Genomic DNA, 14,049 nt, shown 5'->3' on the forward strand with positions numbered 1-14,049 from the left:
CTTTCTCCCTAATTTCAAATATTCAACGCACTCACACGCACCTTGGTTTGTTGATACCCCAAAATACTAACACTTTCTCCCTAACTTCAAATATTCAACACACTCACACGCACCTTGGTTTGTTGATACCCCAAAATACTAACACTTTTTCCCTAACTTCAAATATTCAACGCACTCACACGCACCTTGGTTTGTTGATACCCCAAAATACTAACACTTTCTCCCTAATTTCAAATATTCAACACACTCACACGCACCTTGGTTTGTTGATACCCCAAAATACTAACACTTTCTCCCTAACTTCAAATAGTCAACACACTCACACGCACCTTGGTTTGTTGATACCCCAAAATACTAACACTTTCTCCCTAACTTCAAATATTCAACACACTCACACGCACCTTGGTTTGTTGATACTCCAAAATACTAACACTTTCTCCCTAACTTCAAATATTCAACGCACTCACACGCACCTTGGTTTGTTGATACCCCAAAATACTAACACTTTTTCCCTAACTTCAAATAGTCAACACACTCACACGCACCTTGGTTTGTTGATACCCCAAAATACAAACACTTTTTCCCTAACTTCAAATATTCAACGCACTCACACGCACCTTGGTTTGTTGATACCCCAAAATACTAACACTTTTTCCCTAACTTCAAATAGTCAACACACTCACACGCACCTTGGTTTGTTGATACTCCAAAATACTAACACTTTCTCCCTAACTTCAAATAGTCAACACACTCACACGCACCTTGGTTTGTTGATACTCCAAAATACTAACACTTTCTCCCTAACTTCAAATATTCAACGCACTCACACGCACCTTGGTTTATTGATACTCCAAAATACTAACACTTTTTCCCTAACTTCAAATAGTCAACACACTCACACGCACCTTGGTTTGTTGATACTCCAAAATACTAACACTTTCTCCCTAACTTCAAATATTCAACACACTCACACGCACCTTGGTTTGTTGATACCCCAAAATACTAACACTTTCTCCCTAACTTCAAATATTCAACACACTCACACGCACCTTGGTTTGTTGATACTCCAAAATACTAACACTTTTTCCCTAACTTCAAATATTCAACGCACTCACACGCACCTTGGTTTGTTGATACCCCAAAATACTAACACTTTTTCCCTAACTTCAAATATTCAACGCACTCACACGCACCTTGGTTTGTTGATACCCCAAAATACTAACAGTTTCTCCCTAACTTCAAATATTCAACGCACTCACACGCACCTTGGTTTGTTGATATTCCAAAATACTAACAGTTTCTCCCTAACTTCAAATATTCAACGCACTCACACGCACCTTGGTTTGTTGATACCCCAAAATACAAACACTTTTTCCCTAACTTCAAATATTCAACGCACTCACACGCACCTTGGTTTGTTGATACCCCAAAATACTAACACTTTTTCCCTAACTTCAAATATTCAACGCACTCACACGCACCTTGGTTTGTTGATACTCGAAAATACTAACACTTTCTCCCGAACTTTAAATATATATACACACCTTCACTTATTATTATTGCTTTAAAATGGTAATACACACACACTTCAATAACTTCAAACACTCATACACGCCTTGGAATAGTTGATGTTTTGACATACTCACTTACTCACTCACTCACTCACTGATTTCAAATATGTATACACTCACTTTTCTTACCTTAAAATAACAAAACTCACTCACGGTCTATAAAACCTCATACACACTTTAACTCAATGATTCTTTAAAATACTAACGCCCATTGACTTTCGGGTACGCAAACATAACTTAGAAACTTGAAACACCCACAGAGATATGCATACACCCTTGGAAATATACATCCACCCACAGAAATATACATACTGAACCTTGAACCTGCTCACACGATACACATTCTCACTGATACATAAGGATTCAAATCTAAATAAACACATACACATCAAAGCACATTTATACACACAAAGGTACCAGAGACTTCGCACTCCTGCTAACCATGATCTTTATATTTCTGCCCGGAATCGTGCCAAATCTATTCTTCGACTTAAAAAACATCTTTCATTAATACAAAATGTCAAAACCTTGCTTTTTCTAATTCTTCCCGTGACTTCTGGCACCTAGCTAAAAAAATATCTCCTCCAATTTCACTTCTTCATCTTTCCCTCTTCTCCTTAACCCTGACGGCAGCACCGCCGTCTCACCTATCTCTAAGGCTGAACATTTCTCTCAAACTTTCTGTAACAACTCCACTCTGGACGATTCTGGGCATATTCCTCCTACTCATCCCCCCTCTGACTCCTTTATGCCTGTTATTAAGATTCTTAAGAATGATGTTTTCTATGCCCTCTCTGGCCTCAACTCTCAGAAGGCTTATGGACCTGATGGAGTACCTCCTATTAATCTTAAAAACTGTGCTTCCGTGCTGACACCCTGCCTAGTCAAAGTCTTTCGCCTCTGCTTGTCAACATCTTGTCAACATCGATCTTTCCTTCCTGCTGGAAGTACGCTTTCATACAGCCTGTGCCTAAGAAGGGTGACTCAAAGGAACTAGTTAAACAAAATTATGCGGAAATTATTTTGAGTACCAGCAACAAAATGTAACAAAAATCATCTGAATTACTATTATTATTATTATTATTATTATTATTATTATTATTATTATTATTATTATTATTATTATTATTATTATTATTATTAAAATTATTATCGAGACCCACTAATTAAAGGGCATCTAGAGAAATAGAAAAAGTTATACAGATCCAAACAAGGTCCCTCGATGAGCAGACATGGGTATGAAATATAAGACAATGGCTTCAAGAAAATATGATATAAAATAGGTTCCATTTTGTTTTTACTTTTCTTGCGTTTAAAATTCAATGTTCATTCTTTTTCATTTTGTTTCCGAAGGTTTCCGAAGGGTTGCGAAATCTGCCTAATGAGGATAAACTTAAATATTTGAATCTGAATACTCTGAAAAGACGAAGGGTGCGAGGAGACTTAGTCGAAGTTTATAAATGGATGAAGGGCTTCAGTAGGGGTGACGTTAATAATGATTTGGTGGTAAGAGAGCCGGGTAGGACACCTAGCAATGGGTTTAAATTGGATAAATTCACTCATCAAAGACGTAGGCAAGAATAGGTTCACCAGTAGAGTGGCAGGAGTTTTGAGCATTCCCTTGTGGTTGTTTTACCCTTCTTCTGTACCATGAACCTAAAAGAAGCGCTCATTAGCACCCGACTGATCTCCCTTTTGGCCTTTGAAAACAGTTGATGCGAGGGGCGGCAGCTTCTGAGAATACCGCTTCTAGAGCCGATTTCATAGTCCAACACATTGTCTTCGTAACAGCCCGAACCAAACTATAGAATCCCATACAATCCAAAATGATGAGGTCTTCGATGCCACACTAAATACACAAGACTTTTCCTGTATAGTTTCATCAAATTTGTGAACTTAAATATAAACACCAAACACAATACAAGGAAATTTCGAAGGCTCTGGTATTGGTTTGGGAGCTTACTAACCCATCATGGGGAACTGTGAAACTGGCCCTTAGTCTCGCGTCCTCACGGGTTTTTTCCTCCGCCAGGTTCTGGTTCGGGTTCCTGGTTGTCGTTGGGCTGGCAGGCGCCGCCCTCTCCCTCTACGTGGCCGAGCCGAAGCAGGATAACGCCCTCCTCGAAAAGTGAGTCACTGATACATGATCTACTCCTTTTACTTCTATTTTCATTGTTTCGTTTTTCTTCGAGCTGTATCTGTTTCTCTGTATGACTCTCCACTTTTCTTCTTTTTTTCTTTTTTTTTTTCCTTCTGTTTGATTTCCATGTTTGTACTTATTCTTCTTCGATGTGCGCCCCTTTCTCTGCACGTCTCTTCATGTCTTCCCTTTTCCTTCTGTAACTTACTCGTCCTAGACTCTGTACGTCTCTTCATGTCTTCCCTTCTCGTCCAGCTACTTATTCGTCTTTCTCGTCTCTCTTTTCACAGGGAGGTTGGCGCCACTTTGAAGGAATATGAGGCTGCTCTGTGGAATGACGATGCAAGGACGGATCTGATGAGGGACAGTGGCAAGGACAGCGACAAAGATTCCAGAGATCTGAGAAGCAGCGGCCAAAGTCGCAGCCACGAGGGCAGGATCGGTGACAGCGACGAAGATTCCAGAGATCTGAGAAGCAGCGGGCAAAGTCGCAGCCACGAGGGCAGGATCGGTGTCGGCGATGAAGATTTCGGAGATCTGAGAAGCAGCGGCCAAAGTCGCAGCCACGAGGGCAGGATCGGTGTCAGCGACGAAGATTTCAGAGATCTGAGAAGCAGCGGGCAAAGTCGCAGCCACGAGGGCAGGATCGGTGTCGGCGACGAAGATTTCAGAGATCTGAGAAGCAGCGGCCAAAGTCGCAGCCACGAGGGCAGGATCGGTGTCGGCGACGAAGATTTCAGAGATCTGAGAAGCAGCGGCCAAAGTCGCAGCCACGAGGGCAGGATCGGTGTCGGCGATGAAGATTTCGGAGATCTGAGAAGCAGCGGCCAAAGTCGCAGCCACGAGGGCAGGATCGGTGTCGGCGATGAAGATTTCGGAGATCTGAGAAGCAGCGGGCAAAGTCGCAGCCACGAGGGCAGGATCGGTGTCGGCGATGAAGATTCCAGAGATCTGAGAAGCAGCGGGCAAAGTCGCAGCCACGAGGGCAGGATCGGTGTCGGCGATGAAGATTTCGGAGATCTGAGAAGCAGCGGGCAAAGTCGCAGCCACGAGGGCAGGATCGGTGTCGGCGATGAAGATTCCAGAGATCTGAGAAGCAGCGGGCAAAGTCGCAGCCACGAGGGCAGGATCGGTGTCGGCGATGAAGATTTCGGAGATCTGAGAAGCAGCGGCCAAAGTCGCAGCCACGAGGGCAGGATCGGTGTCGGCGATGAAGATTTCGGAGATCTGAGAAGCAGCGGGCAAAGTCGCAGCCACGAGGGCAGGATCGGTGTCGGCGATGAAGATTTCGGAGATCTAAGAAGCAGCGGGCAAAGTCGCAGCCACGAGGGCAGGATCGGTGTCGGCGATGAAGATTTCTGAGATCTTAGAAGCAGGCAAAGTCGCAGCCACGAGGGCAGGATCGGTGTCGGCGATGAAGATTTCGGAGATCTGAGAAGCAGCGGGCAAAGTCGCAGCCACGAGGGCAGGATCGGTGTCGGCGATGAAGATTTCGGAGATCTGAGAAGCGGCAAAGTCGCAGCCACGAGGGCAGGATCGGTGTCGGCGATGAAGATTTCGGAGATCTGAGAAGCAGCGGCCAAAGTCGCAGCCACGAGGGCAGGATCGGTGTCGGCGATGAAGATTTCGGAGATCTGAGAAGCAGCGGGCAAAGTCGCAGCCACGAGGGCAGGATCGGTGTCGGCGATGAAGATTTCGGAGATCTGAGAAGCAGCGGCCAAAGTCGCAGCCACGAGGGCAGGATCGGTGTCGGCGATGAAGATTTCGGAGATCTGAGAAGCAGCGGGCAAAGTCGCAGCCACGAGGGCAGGATCGGTGTCGGCGATGAAGATTCCAGAGATCTGAGAAGCAGCGGCCAAAGTCGCAGCCACGAGGGCAGGATCGGTGTCGGCGATGAAGATTTCGGAGATCTGAGAAGCAGGCCAAAGTCGCAGCCACGAGGGCAGGATCGGTGTCGGCGATGAAGATTTCGGAGATCTGAGAAGCAGCGGCAAAGTCGCAGCCACGAGGGCAGGATCGGTGTCGGCGATGAAGATTTCGGAGATCTGAGAAGCAGCGGCAAAGTCGCAGCCACGAGGGCAGGATCGGTGTCGGCGATGAAGATTTCGGAGATCTGAGAAGCAGCGGGCAAAGTCGCAGCCACGAGGGCAGGATCGGTGTCGGCGATGAAGATTTCGGAGATCTGAGAAGCAGCGGCCAAAGTCGCAGCCACGAGGGCAGGATCGGTGTCGGCGATGAAGATTCCAGAGATCTGAGAAGCAGCGGGCAAAGTCGCAGCCACGAGGGCAGGATCGGTGTCGGCGATGAAGATTTCGGAGATCTGAGAAGCAGCGGGCAAAGTCGCAGCCACGAGGGCAGGATCGGTGTCGGCGATGAAGTTTTCGGAGATCTGAGAAGCAGGGCAAAGTCGCAGCCACGAGGGCAGGATCGGTGTCGGCGATGAAGATTTCAGAGATCTGAGAAGCAGCGGCAAAGTCGCAGCCACGAGGGCAGGATCGGTGTCGGCGATGAAGATTCCAGAGATCTGAGAAGCAGCGGGCAAAGTCGCAGCCACGAGGGCAGGATCGGTGTCGGCGATGAAGATTTCGGAGATCTGAGAAGCAGCGGGCAAAGTCGCAGCCACGAGGGCAGGATCGGTGTCGGCGATGAAGATTTCGGAGATCTGAGAAGCAGCGGGCAAAGTCGCAGCCACGAGGGCAGGATCGGTGTTGGCGACGAATAGAGCAGCGAAAAAGATTCCAGAGCTCTGAGAGACAATAGCGACAGTGGCAGCGACGAAGACGTCATTGTCAGCGACGGGGACAGCAGCGGCGATGTCCGTTTCAGGCACATTTTCGAGGACTACTCCTCATCCATTTAACTTAATTATTAAAATGCATTATGTCTCCTACGAAATAAAGGTGTGAAATTGTGTGCATCTTTGTCTCCAAAACCCTTTCCTTCTTTACTTCTGCCATTCGCTGCAATTCACAAATAGACTCGTTTAAAAGCGCAACGTAAACTGCAAATCAAGGATTGCTTGGCCATTGGTTTACAATTTAATCCCTTATTCATCCAGTTAAGCTGTTTTGATTCTTTCCTGAGAATTCCGATAACATTTATATTGAAAATTCTCTGAATTCTGTATGAAGTTTAATAGTTGCTGCCTAATTCCCCTATATGTCTTCTATATGTGCTGCGCCATGACGGGCTTCGGCATACCACCAGACCCCTGAAGCCTACCGGCGCTATAGGCTAGCACGTAAATATATATATATATATATATATATATATATATATATATATATATATATATATATATATATATATATATATATATATATATATATAGAGAGAGAGAGAGAGAGAGAGAGAGAGAGAGAGAGAGAGAGAGCGGCAATGGTAATGAAACACTGACACAAAACAAGAAGACCCCAGACCAATAGCGAGCTTCACGGGCAACGATGATGACGACGATGATGAAAAACAACTAAAGGAAAATCGGAATACTGAAGATGACCAAAGATCGCTAGAAACACCCGGACCATTATTTTGTCCCTCACTCAAATTTACAAGACAGAAATAACAAGATAAGCACGTGACTTTAGGAGGGCGAGGAGGCAACCTAAGTGAACACAGCCTCCCTTACCTGTCCCCGTCACTCACCTGTAATACCTGAACACCTCCCACCTTACTGCCCCTCTCCCTTGCACGACAGACTGTGACCCTAAATCTACCCTATTCCCATACCTTGCCTAGTGTTGACCTATTGTTTGTGTCTTGCCCAGTATCTTCTTTTATCTTCTCCCTTCCTGTCCCCACCAAGGAGCGACTGAAGGAGTGGATAAGTTGTATTGGGTGAGCTAAGAACTCCCGCATCTTGATTGTTATAATAAATGCACGGATTGGTAGTGTTGTTTTAATCATAGTGTCTCCTTTCAGTTATTTAGGTAGGTGAGTTAATTAATGATGCATGCTGATAATTCTTAGTCTCTTCTTTTTTTTTTCTTATTTAACGTTTTTCTTTTACTTTCTTTCCTTCCTTTTTCCTTTTCGCTGTCTTTTCTTCTTTCCTTTCTGCTTTCTCTTTCTTTTTTTTTCTTCTTTCTATCGTTCGCTTTTCCTTTTGTTCCTCTTTTCTTTCTTTCATTCTTTATCCCTTTTTATCTCCTTCCTATCTTTTTCTATTTCTTCTTTTCTTTCTTCCGTCTTTTTTTTCCCATATTATCTCTTTCGTTCTTTCCTATTTTCCCTGTATCGCTTTCTTTCCTTTTCTTTCATTTATTTCTTTTTTTCTTTCTTTCTCTCTTTCTTTCATTCCATCATAATCTCTCTCTCTCTCTCTCTCTCTCTCTCTCTCCCCCTCCCCCCCCCGTCACTCTTTCACATCCTCCGCATATCCTGCTCGGTGAAGGGACGGAGGGTAATATATTCCCTCAAACACTCAGCGAGAAAATGTTTAAAACCTTCGCTGACCAGGAACTGCGAGGGACTCTAGACGTTAGTAGAGGAGGAGGAGGAGAAGGGAGAGGAGGGGGGCCGCGGGTCACGATACCTACCGATTGCATCAGCCGGTTCATGTCCATCCTCGTGGCGTGAAAAATGCTCGAAAAAAAGACGCGTGTCGAAGAAGGGACAAAGAGGGTTACCGAAGAGATATTCATGATAAAAAAAAGAAGTCGGAGAATAAATAAGAAATACATAAGAAATATTAAATAAAAAGATAAGATAAAAATAGAAATGAAGCGTTGTTGTTTGTCATCGAGGAAAAAAATTGCGAGGTGATTAGAATATGTTACTCATTAAAATATTTCCTTGACTTCTCGGATCAAAGCAACTAATGTCTATTATTCTAGGCAAAAAAAAAAAAAAGGCTGCTAGGTGGATATTGGTTATATATATAAAAAACAATAGTAAATGAGTACATAAATAAATAAACAAATAAATAAATAGTGTAGGAAAAGAGGGAGGGAGAGAAACAGGGAAAGAGGAACATGAAGAAAATAGATAAATGGATTAGATAAGGTTTAATTTCTTTGATCAATTCTCCAGGACAAAAAAAATAGATAAATGGATTAGATAAGGTTTAATTTCTTTGATCAATTCTCCAGGAAAAAAAAGCAAGGGTCGTCAATTGATCGGCGTTGCTGCTACAAGACACTAAGTTTGGTGATTCAGAATATGTAGAAAATAAAGAACATATGTATTGTGACCATCGCCCCCCTCCTCCTCCTCCTCCTCCTCCTCCTTCTTTTCCTTCTCGTAACTTGGCTACCATGATAAAAAAAAAAACAAGATTAATATTACTTTTGCGCAGAGAAAAATGGCTCCTGAATTCTTACATCACAAAAAAGAGGTTTGATTTACCTTACTTATATATGAAAACAGTAAATGAGTGAATGAATACGTAAATAAATAAGGAAATAAATAAATATAAATTCCCAGAGCGTAAAATTCAGTAAAAAAAATCTTAAAATGGCACTGGGTCTCTTACATCACAAAAAAGAGGTTTAATTTAAAATTCAGTAAAAAAAATCTTAAAATGGCACTGGGTCTCTTACATCACAAAAAAGAGGTTTAATTTCCCTTACTTATATATAAAAACAGTAAATGAGTAAATGAATACGTAAATAAATAAGTAAATAAATAAATCCAAATTCCCATTGCGTAAAATTCAGTAAAAAAACAAAAAACTTATAATCATCACGAAACTTTTTCCTGTCAAGTAATCACGACCAAGCAATATATTAGGAAACAAAGGAATGGCTGTTCTTTTTTTTCCCTTTGCTGTCTCTTCTTCGTCTCTTGTCCCTCACTCTCCATGCCTCCCCTTCCTCTCTCCCTCCCCATTCTCTGTCCCTCTTCCTCCCCGATGGTCATGACTCCCCTACCCAGCTTCTTGTATACATCAATTTCCAACCTAAAAACTCTCTCCTGGGCCACAAAAGCGAGATTTATTTATAATTAGCATTACAACAGTTGATTTCAGATGTGTTTTGGGGATAGTTAACCCAGTAGCAGCGACGGGCCAAATTTGTGGCTTTACCGTGTAGCAGCGACGGGCCAAATTTGTGGCTTTACCGTGTAGCAGCGACGGGCCAAATTTGTGGCTTTACCGTGTACCAGCGACGGGCCAAATTTGTGGCTTTACCGTGTAGCAGCGACGGGCCAAATTTGTGGCTTTACCGTGTACCAGCGACGGGCCAAATTTGTGGCTTTACCGTGTAGCAGCGACGGGCCAAATTTGTGGCTTTACCGTGTAGCAGCGACGGGCCAAATTTGTGGCTTTACCGTGTAGCAGCGACGGGCCAAATTTGTGGCTTTACCGTGTAGCAGCGACGGGCCAGATTTGTGGCTTTACCGTGTAGCAGCGACGGGCCAAATTTGTGGCTTTACCGTGTAGCAGCGACGGGCCAAATTTGTGGCTTTACCGTGTACCAGCGACGGGCCACATTTTTACCATGATATAAACCCCCAAAATAGAGGATGCATAAACAGATCACAAAAGCGTTGATATATATTATGAAATGGTTTGCGTGAGTGATGATTTTTTCTCATTTTTCTCGCTTAGAGGGATCTTTAAGAAACATGATCCCTGCAGCTACTGGGTTAAGTGTCAAAACCCGATAAATAGGAGATCAGTGGATACCTATCTGGCAACAGTGTTCCTCCCTACAGTTACCTTTCTGCGACTCAATCCCTTCTGCCTCACTTCCTATTCCTCTTAATCCCTTTCTTCCTTCCTCCCTCTTCCTTATCCTTGTCTTCCTCTCCCTCCCTCTCTTTCTTTCTCCTTATTTGTTTCTCCCTCCCTCTCTCACCCCTCTTCTCTCTTCTTTCTCTCCTTTCCTCTCCCTTTCTCCTCTTTCCCTGTTTTTCTCCCTCCCTCTTTTCCTCCTGTGTTTCTGTATGTCTCTATTTCTTCCTTTTGGTTCTCTCCCCCTTCTTCTCCTCCCCTTTCTTTCTTCCCTTCTATTTCTCTCATTAAGCTGCCTTTTCTTTACTCTCTCCCTCCCTTCCCCTCCCTCTCTCTCCCTTCTCTTCCTCTCTCCCTCCTCCTTCCTCTCTCTCCTGTTCCTTTCTTCGTCTCTCCTTTCCCACTCCCTTCCTTTCCCTCTCTCCTCCTTGCTAGTCCTCTAAACACAAGGATACACTATGCTAGGATATTCTGGACACCCACAAGGATCCTATAAGCTTAAGGATACTCACACGCCATTCCTACTGTCCTTCACAGACCAAGGCAAAGAAAAGTAGAAACAGTATACGACTTCGCGTGACACAAGGATCCTAGAAGCTTAAGGATACTCACACGCCATTCCTACTATCCTTCACAGACCAAGGCAAAGAAAAAGAAACACAGTATACGACTTCACATGACAGAGGTGCAGAAAAAGAAGGGGGGGGGGGAGGGGGGGAGGGGGGGAAGAAAAAAACACTGGTAAAAAAAAACGTATGACGAGCCGAATCTTGCATGGAAGACGAGACCATTTTTTCAGATGCTGGTGATTGTTTGCCCTTCCCCCCCCCCCACCCCACCACCCCTTCTTCCTCGCCATCACCACCACCATCACCGCCGCCGCCACCTTGGGTACTATATAAGGTGCCAGCCTGTCCGTACCCACCACAGTTCTCTTCAGACCTTCACGTCGCTCGTCACTACACCGCCACCATGAAGTAAGTAAGAGATAGATAGATAGATGGATGGATAGGTGGATAAATAGATAGATAGAAAGATAGATGGACAGAGAGAGAATGAATATGGTGACAGATTGGATGTGAAAGTTTAATTCCATGTTGTGATTTAAATATTTCCTTCATTTTCCCCTCCCTTCCTTCCTTCTTTCCTTCCTTCTTTCCCTTGTCCTTCAATCTCAATATTTCTTCCTTTCTCCTTCCTTCCATCCTTCGTTTCTTTCCTTCCTTCCTTTCTTTCTTCCCATCTCCACTCCTTCCTTCCTTTCTTCTTTCCTTCCCATCTTCCTTTCTTCCTTCTATCTTATTTGATTTCCGTCATTCCTGTCTTCCTTCCTTCCTTTGTCCTTCAATCTCAATATTTCTTCCTTCCTTTCTTTCCTCCTTCCTTCTATCCTTCGTTTCTTTTCCTTCCTTCCTTTCTTCCCATCTCCACTCCTTCCTTCCTTTCTTCTTTCCTTCCCATCTTCCTTTCTCCCTTCCATCCTTCCTATCTTCCTTCTTTCCTTCCTTCCTTCCTTCTTTTGCTTCCTTCCTTCCTTCCTTCCTTCTCCACAGACTAGCCCTGCTGTTCCTCCTGACGCTCGGTATTATGGGCGTGAGTTTAGCGCTTCCGAAGTCGTACAAGGAGGCGGAGGAGGATAACCTCTTCGCCGGCACCCGCTACAGAGTGAAGAGGTGAGTTTGTGCTGGTGGTGGTTGGGGTGGTGTGTATAATTCCCATCGGCCTGATCACGAGTTGGCGGTGGGTGAGTGGTAGCGTGCTGGGCCCACATTCACCACGTGATGGACGACGCGAGTTCGAAGCCCCACGCTACCACCTGGGATTTCTCAGTCACCGCCGAGTGGCTTAAAACTACCCACATGCTGTCCTGAAGACCACCCATCAACCCGGACTCTAGAGGAAACCGTCGAAGTGAATCAAGGAGGGCAGTATGAGCCAAGAGAAGATGGCGCCACTATAAACACTTGCCTGCGCCATGACGAGCTGGGGCCGAATACCATCCAGGCTCCTCAAGCAAGGCTACCAGCAGGGACCTTTTCATACCACACACCCCATCTCTCTTGCCCATTGGGGGAACAGTACCCTCTCGTTGTCAGCGGAAAAACCTCGGCCTGAACGGGGCTCGAATCTCAGACTGCCAGGACGGAGGCTGACACGGCAGAGCTTTAATCAACTGAGCTATCGGAGCGGTGTGTGTGTGTGTGTGTGTGTGTGTGTGTTGCCTCTCCTTTCCTCGGCTTTACTATTGTTATCATTATTTCTTATTGGTAAACACATTCTTTTTCTTCTTTCATATCTTTCATTTCCGCTTCTTTCTCTGTATTTCTTTCTTTCATTTTCTATATCGTAATTTTCTCTCTTTCTACTTTTCTCTCCTCCCTTTCTTTTTCTTTTTCTGCATTTTTTTAAATTTATTCTCTTTCTAGTTTACTTTCCTCCTTCCATCAGATAATTAGTTTCACGCCGTTCAATGACTTTTTTCTCCCATTTTCTGCCTATTATTTTCCATCTTCGTATGACAGAAAACGCATAAACAGCACTGTCGAATTATCAATAAATCAGGCTTTTAATGGTTATCTATGTGTCCATCTTTCGTGTATGTATCTAATTACCATGTATGTATCTCATTTTCAGGGAGGATGATAGCGCCGATGAGGAGGATGAAGAGGACAAGGACGATGAGGAGGAGGAAGACGAGGATAAAAGTGACGAGGAGGACAAGAAAGATGAAGATGACAAGAAAAGCGAAAAGAAGAAGGACATGAAAGAGGAGGAAAAGAAGGACGAGGAGGAAAAGAAGGACGAGGAGGAAAAGAAGGACGAGGAGGAGAAGAAGGAGGAGAAACCGGCTGAAGAGGAACCCAAGAAGAAGAAGAAGAAAGACGATGATGACGATGATGATAAATAAAAAGAAGGAAAACGAGGAAGATAACGAGTAGATGAAAAAGTAAACGTCTTACCCACTACTTCACGAATCAGAAACAAACGAAAGTCTTAAGTAGGCTACCCATCGTTAAGTAGGCTACCTATCAGAACCCGGTCAGTGGTATAATAAAAAGCAGCGTTTTGTTACTTCAATGGTAGGATAGTAAAATTAGTTAGAAAATAGGACAATGATAAGACTATGATAGGTGACTGTTGATGACTCTGATAATATAGAGACTGTAAAAACGATAATGATGATCTGATAATGACAAGACTGATGTGACTCTCTATACTTATCACAATTCCGATGATGTTAAAATACGAAACGAAAAATGTTCAGTAAAAAAATAATCCGACTTCGATGTAAAAAAGTACTGACCAGAAATCAACAAACAATATTTTTTTCCGTTTTCGCCTCAAAGACAAACGCAGAAACATATCGTGAACCAAATAAACGTATACATAAACCTTACTCAAATACTCATTACGAAATACATTATAAACACGATGTATAATGTATGAATAAAAAAGAACAACAATTACATGCACTTACTCACCTTAATCTACATGTCACAGGATACAAAAAACATCTCAACCGGCGATACTCATGTACAGCATTGAAATTACACATAGATTTTGAACATAACCCAGCATTCTCTCTCTCTCTCTCTCTCTCTCTCTCTCTCTCTCTCTCTCTCTCTCTCTCCCCGACCTATATTCTCAACCATTTCAAGGCT

At 43.8% G+C, this 14,049-nt stretch overlaps 2 protein-coding genes across 2 annotated transcripts in view; one reads left to right on the forward strand and one right to left on the reverse strand.

Annotated features, from left to right (window-relative positions):
• Positions 1–14,049, reverse strand: part of LOC126986977 (cubilin-like) — a 111,020-nt gene that overhangs the window by 94,437 nt on the left and 2,534 nt on the right. The window lies entirely within an intron of this gene.
• LOC126986983 (glutamic acid-rich protein-like) lies at positions 11,329–13,852 on the forward strand. The gene is made up of 3 exons (XM_050843569.1): positions 11,329–11,364; positions 11,941–12,060; positions 13,022–13,852. The coding sequence occupies exons 1-3, from the start codon at positions 11,360–11,362 to the stop codon at positions 13,293–13,295; spliced, it is 399 nt and encodes a 132-aa protein (XP_050699526.1). The 5' UTR covers positions 11,329–11,359; the 3' UTR covers positions 13,296–13,852.

The sequence above is a fragment of the Eriocheir sinensis genome, chromosome 63, assembly GCF_024679095.1.
Source record: "Eriocheir sinensis breed Jianghai 21 chromosome 63, ASM2467909v1, whole genome shotgun sequence".
Classification (NCBI taxonomy): domain Eukaryota; kingdom Metazoa; phylum Arthropoda; class Malacostraca; order Decapoda; family Varunidae; genus Eriocheir; species Eriocheir sinensis.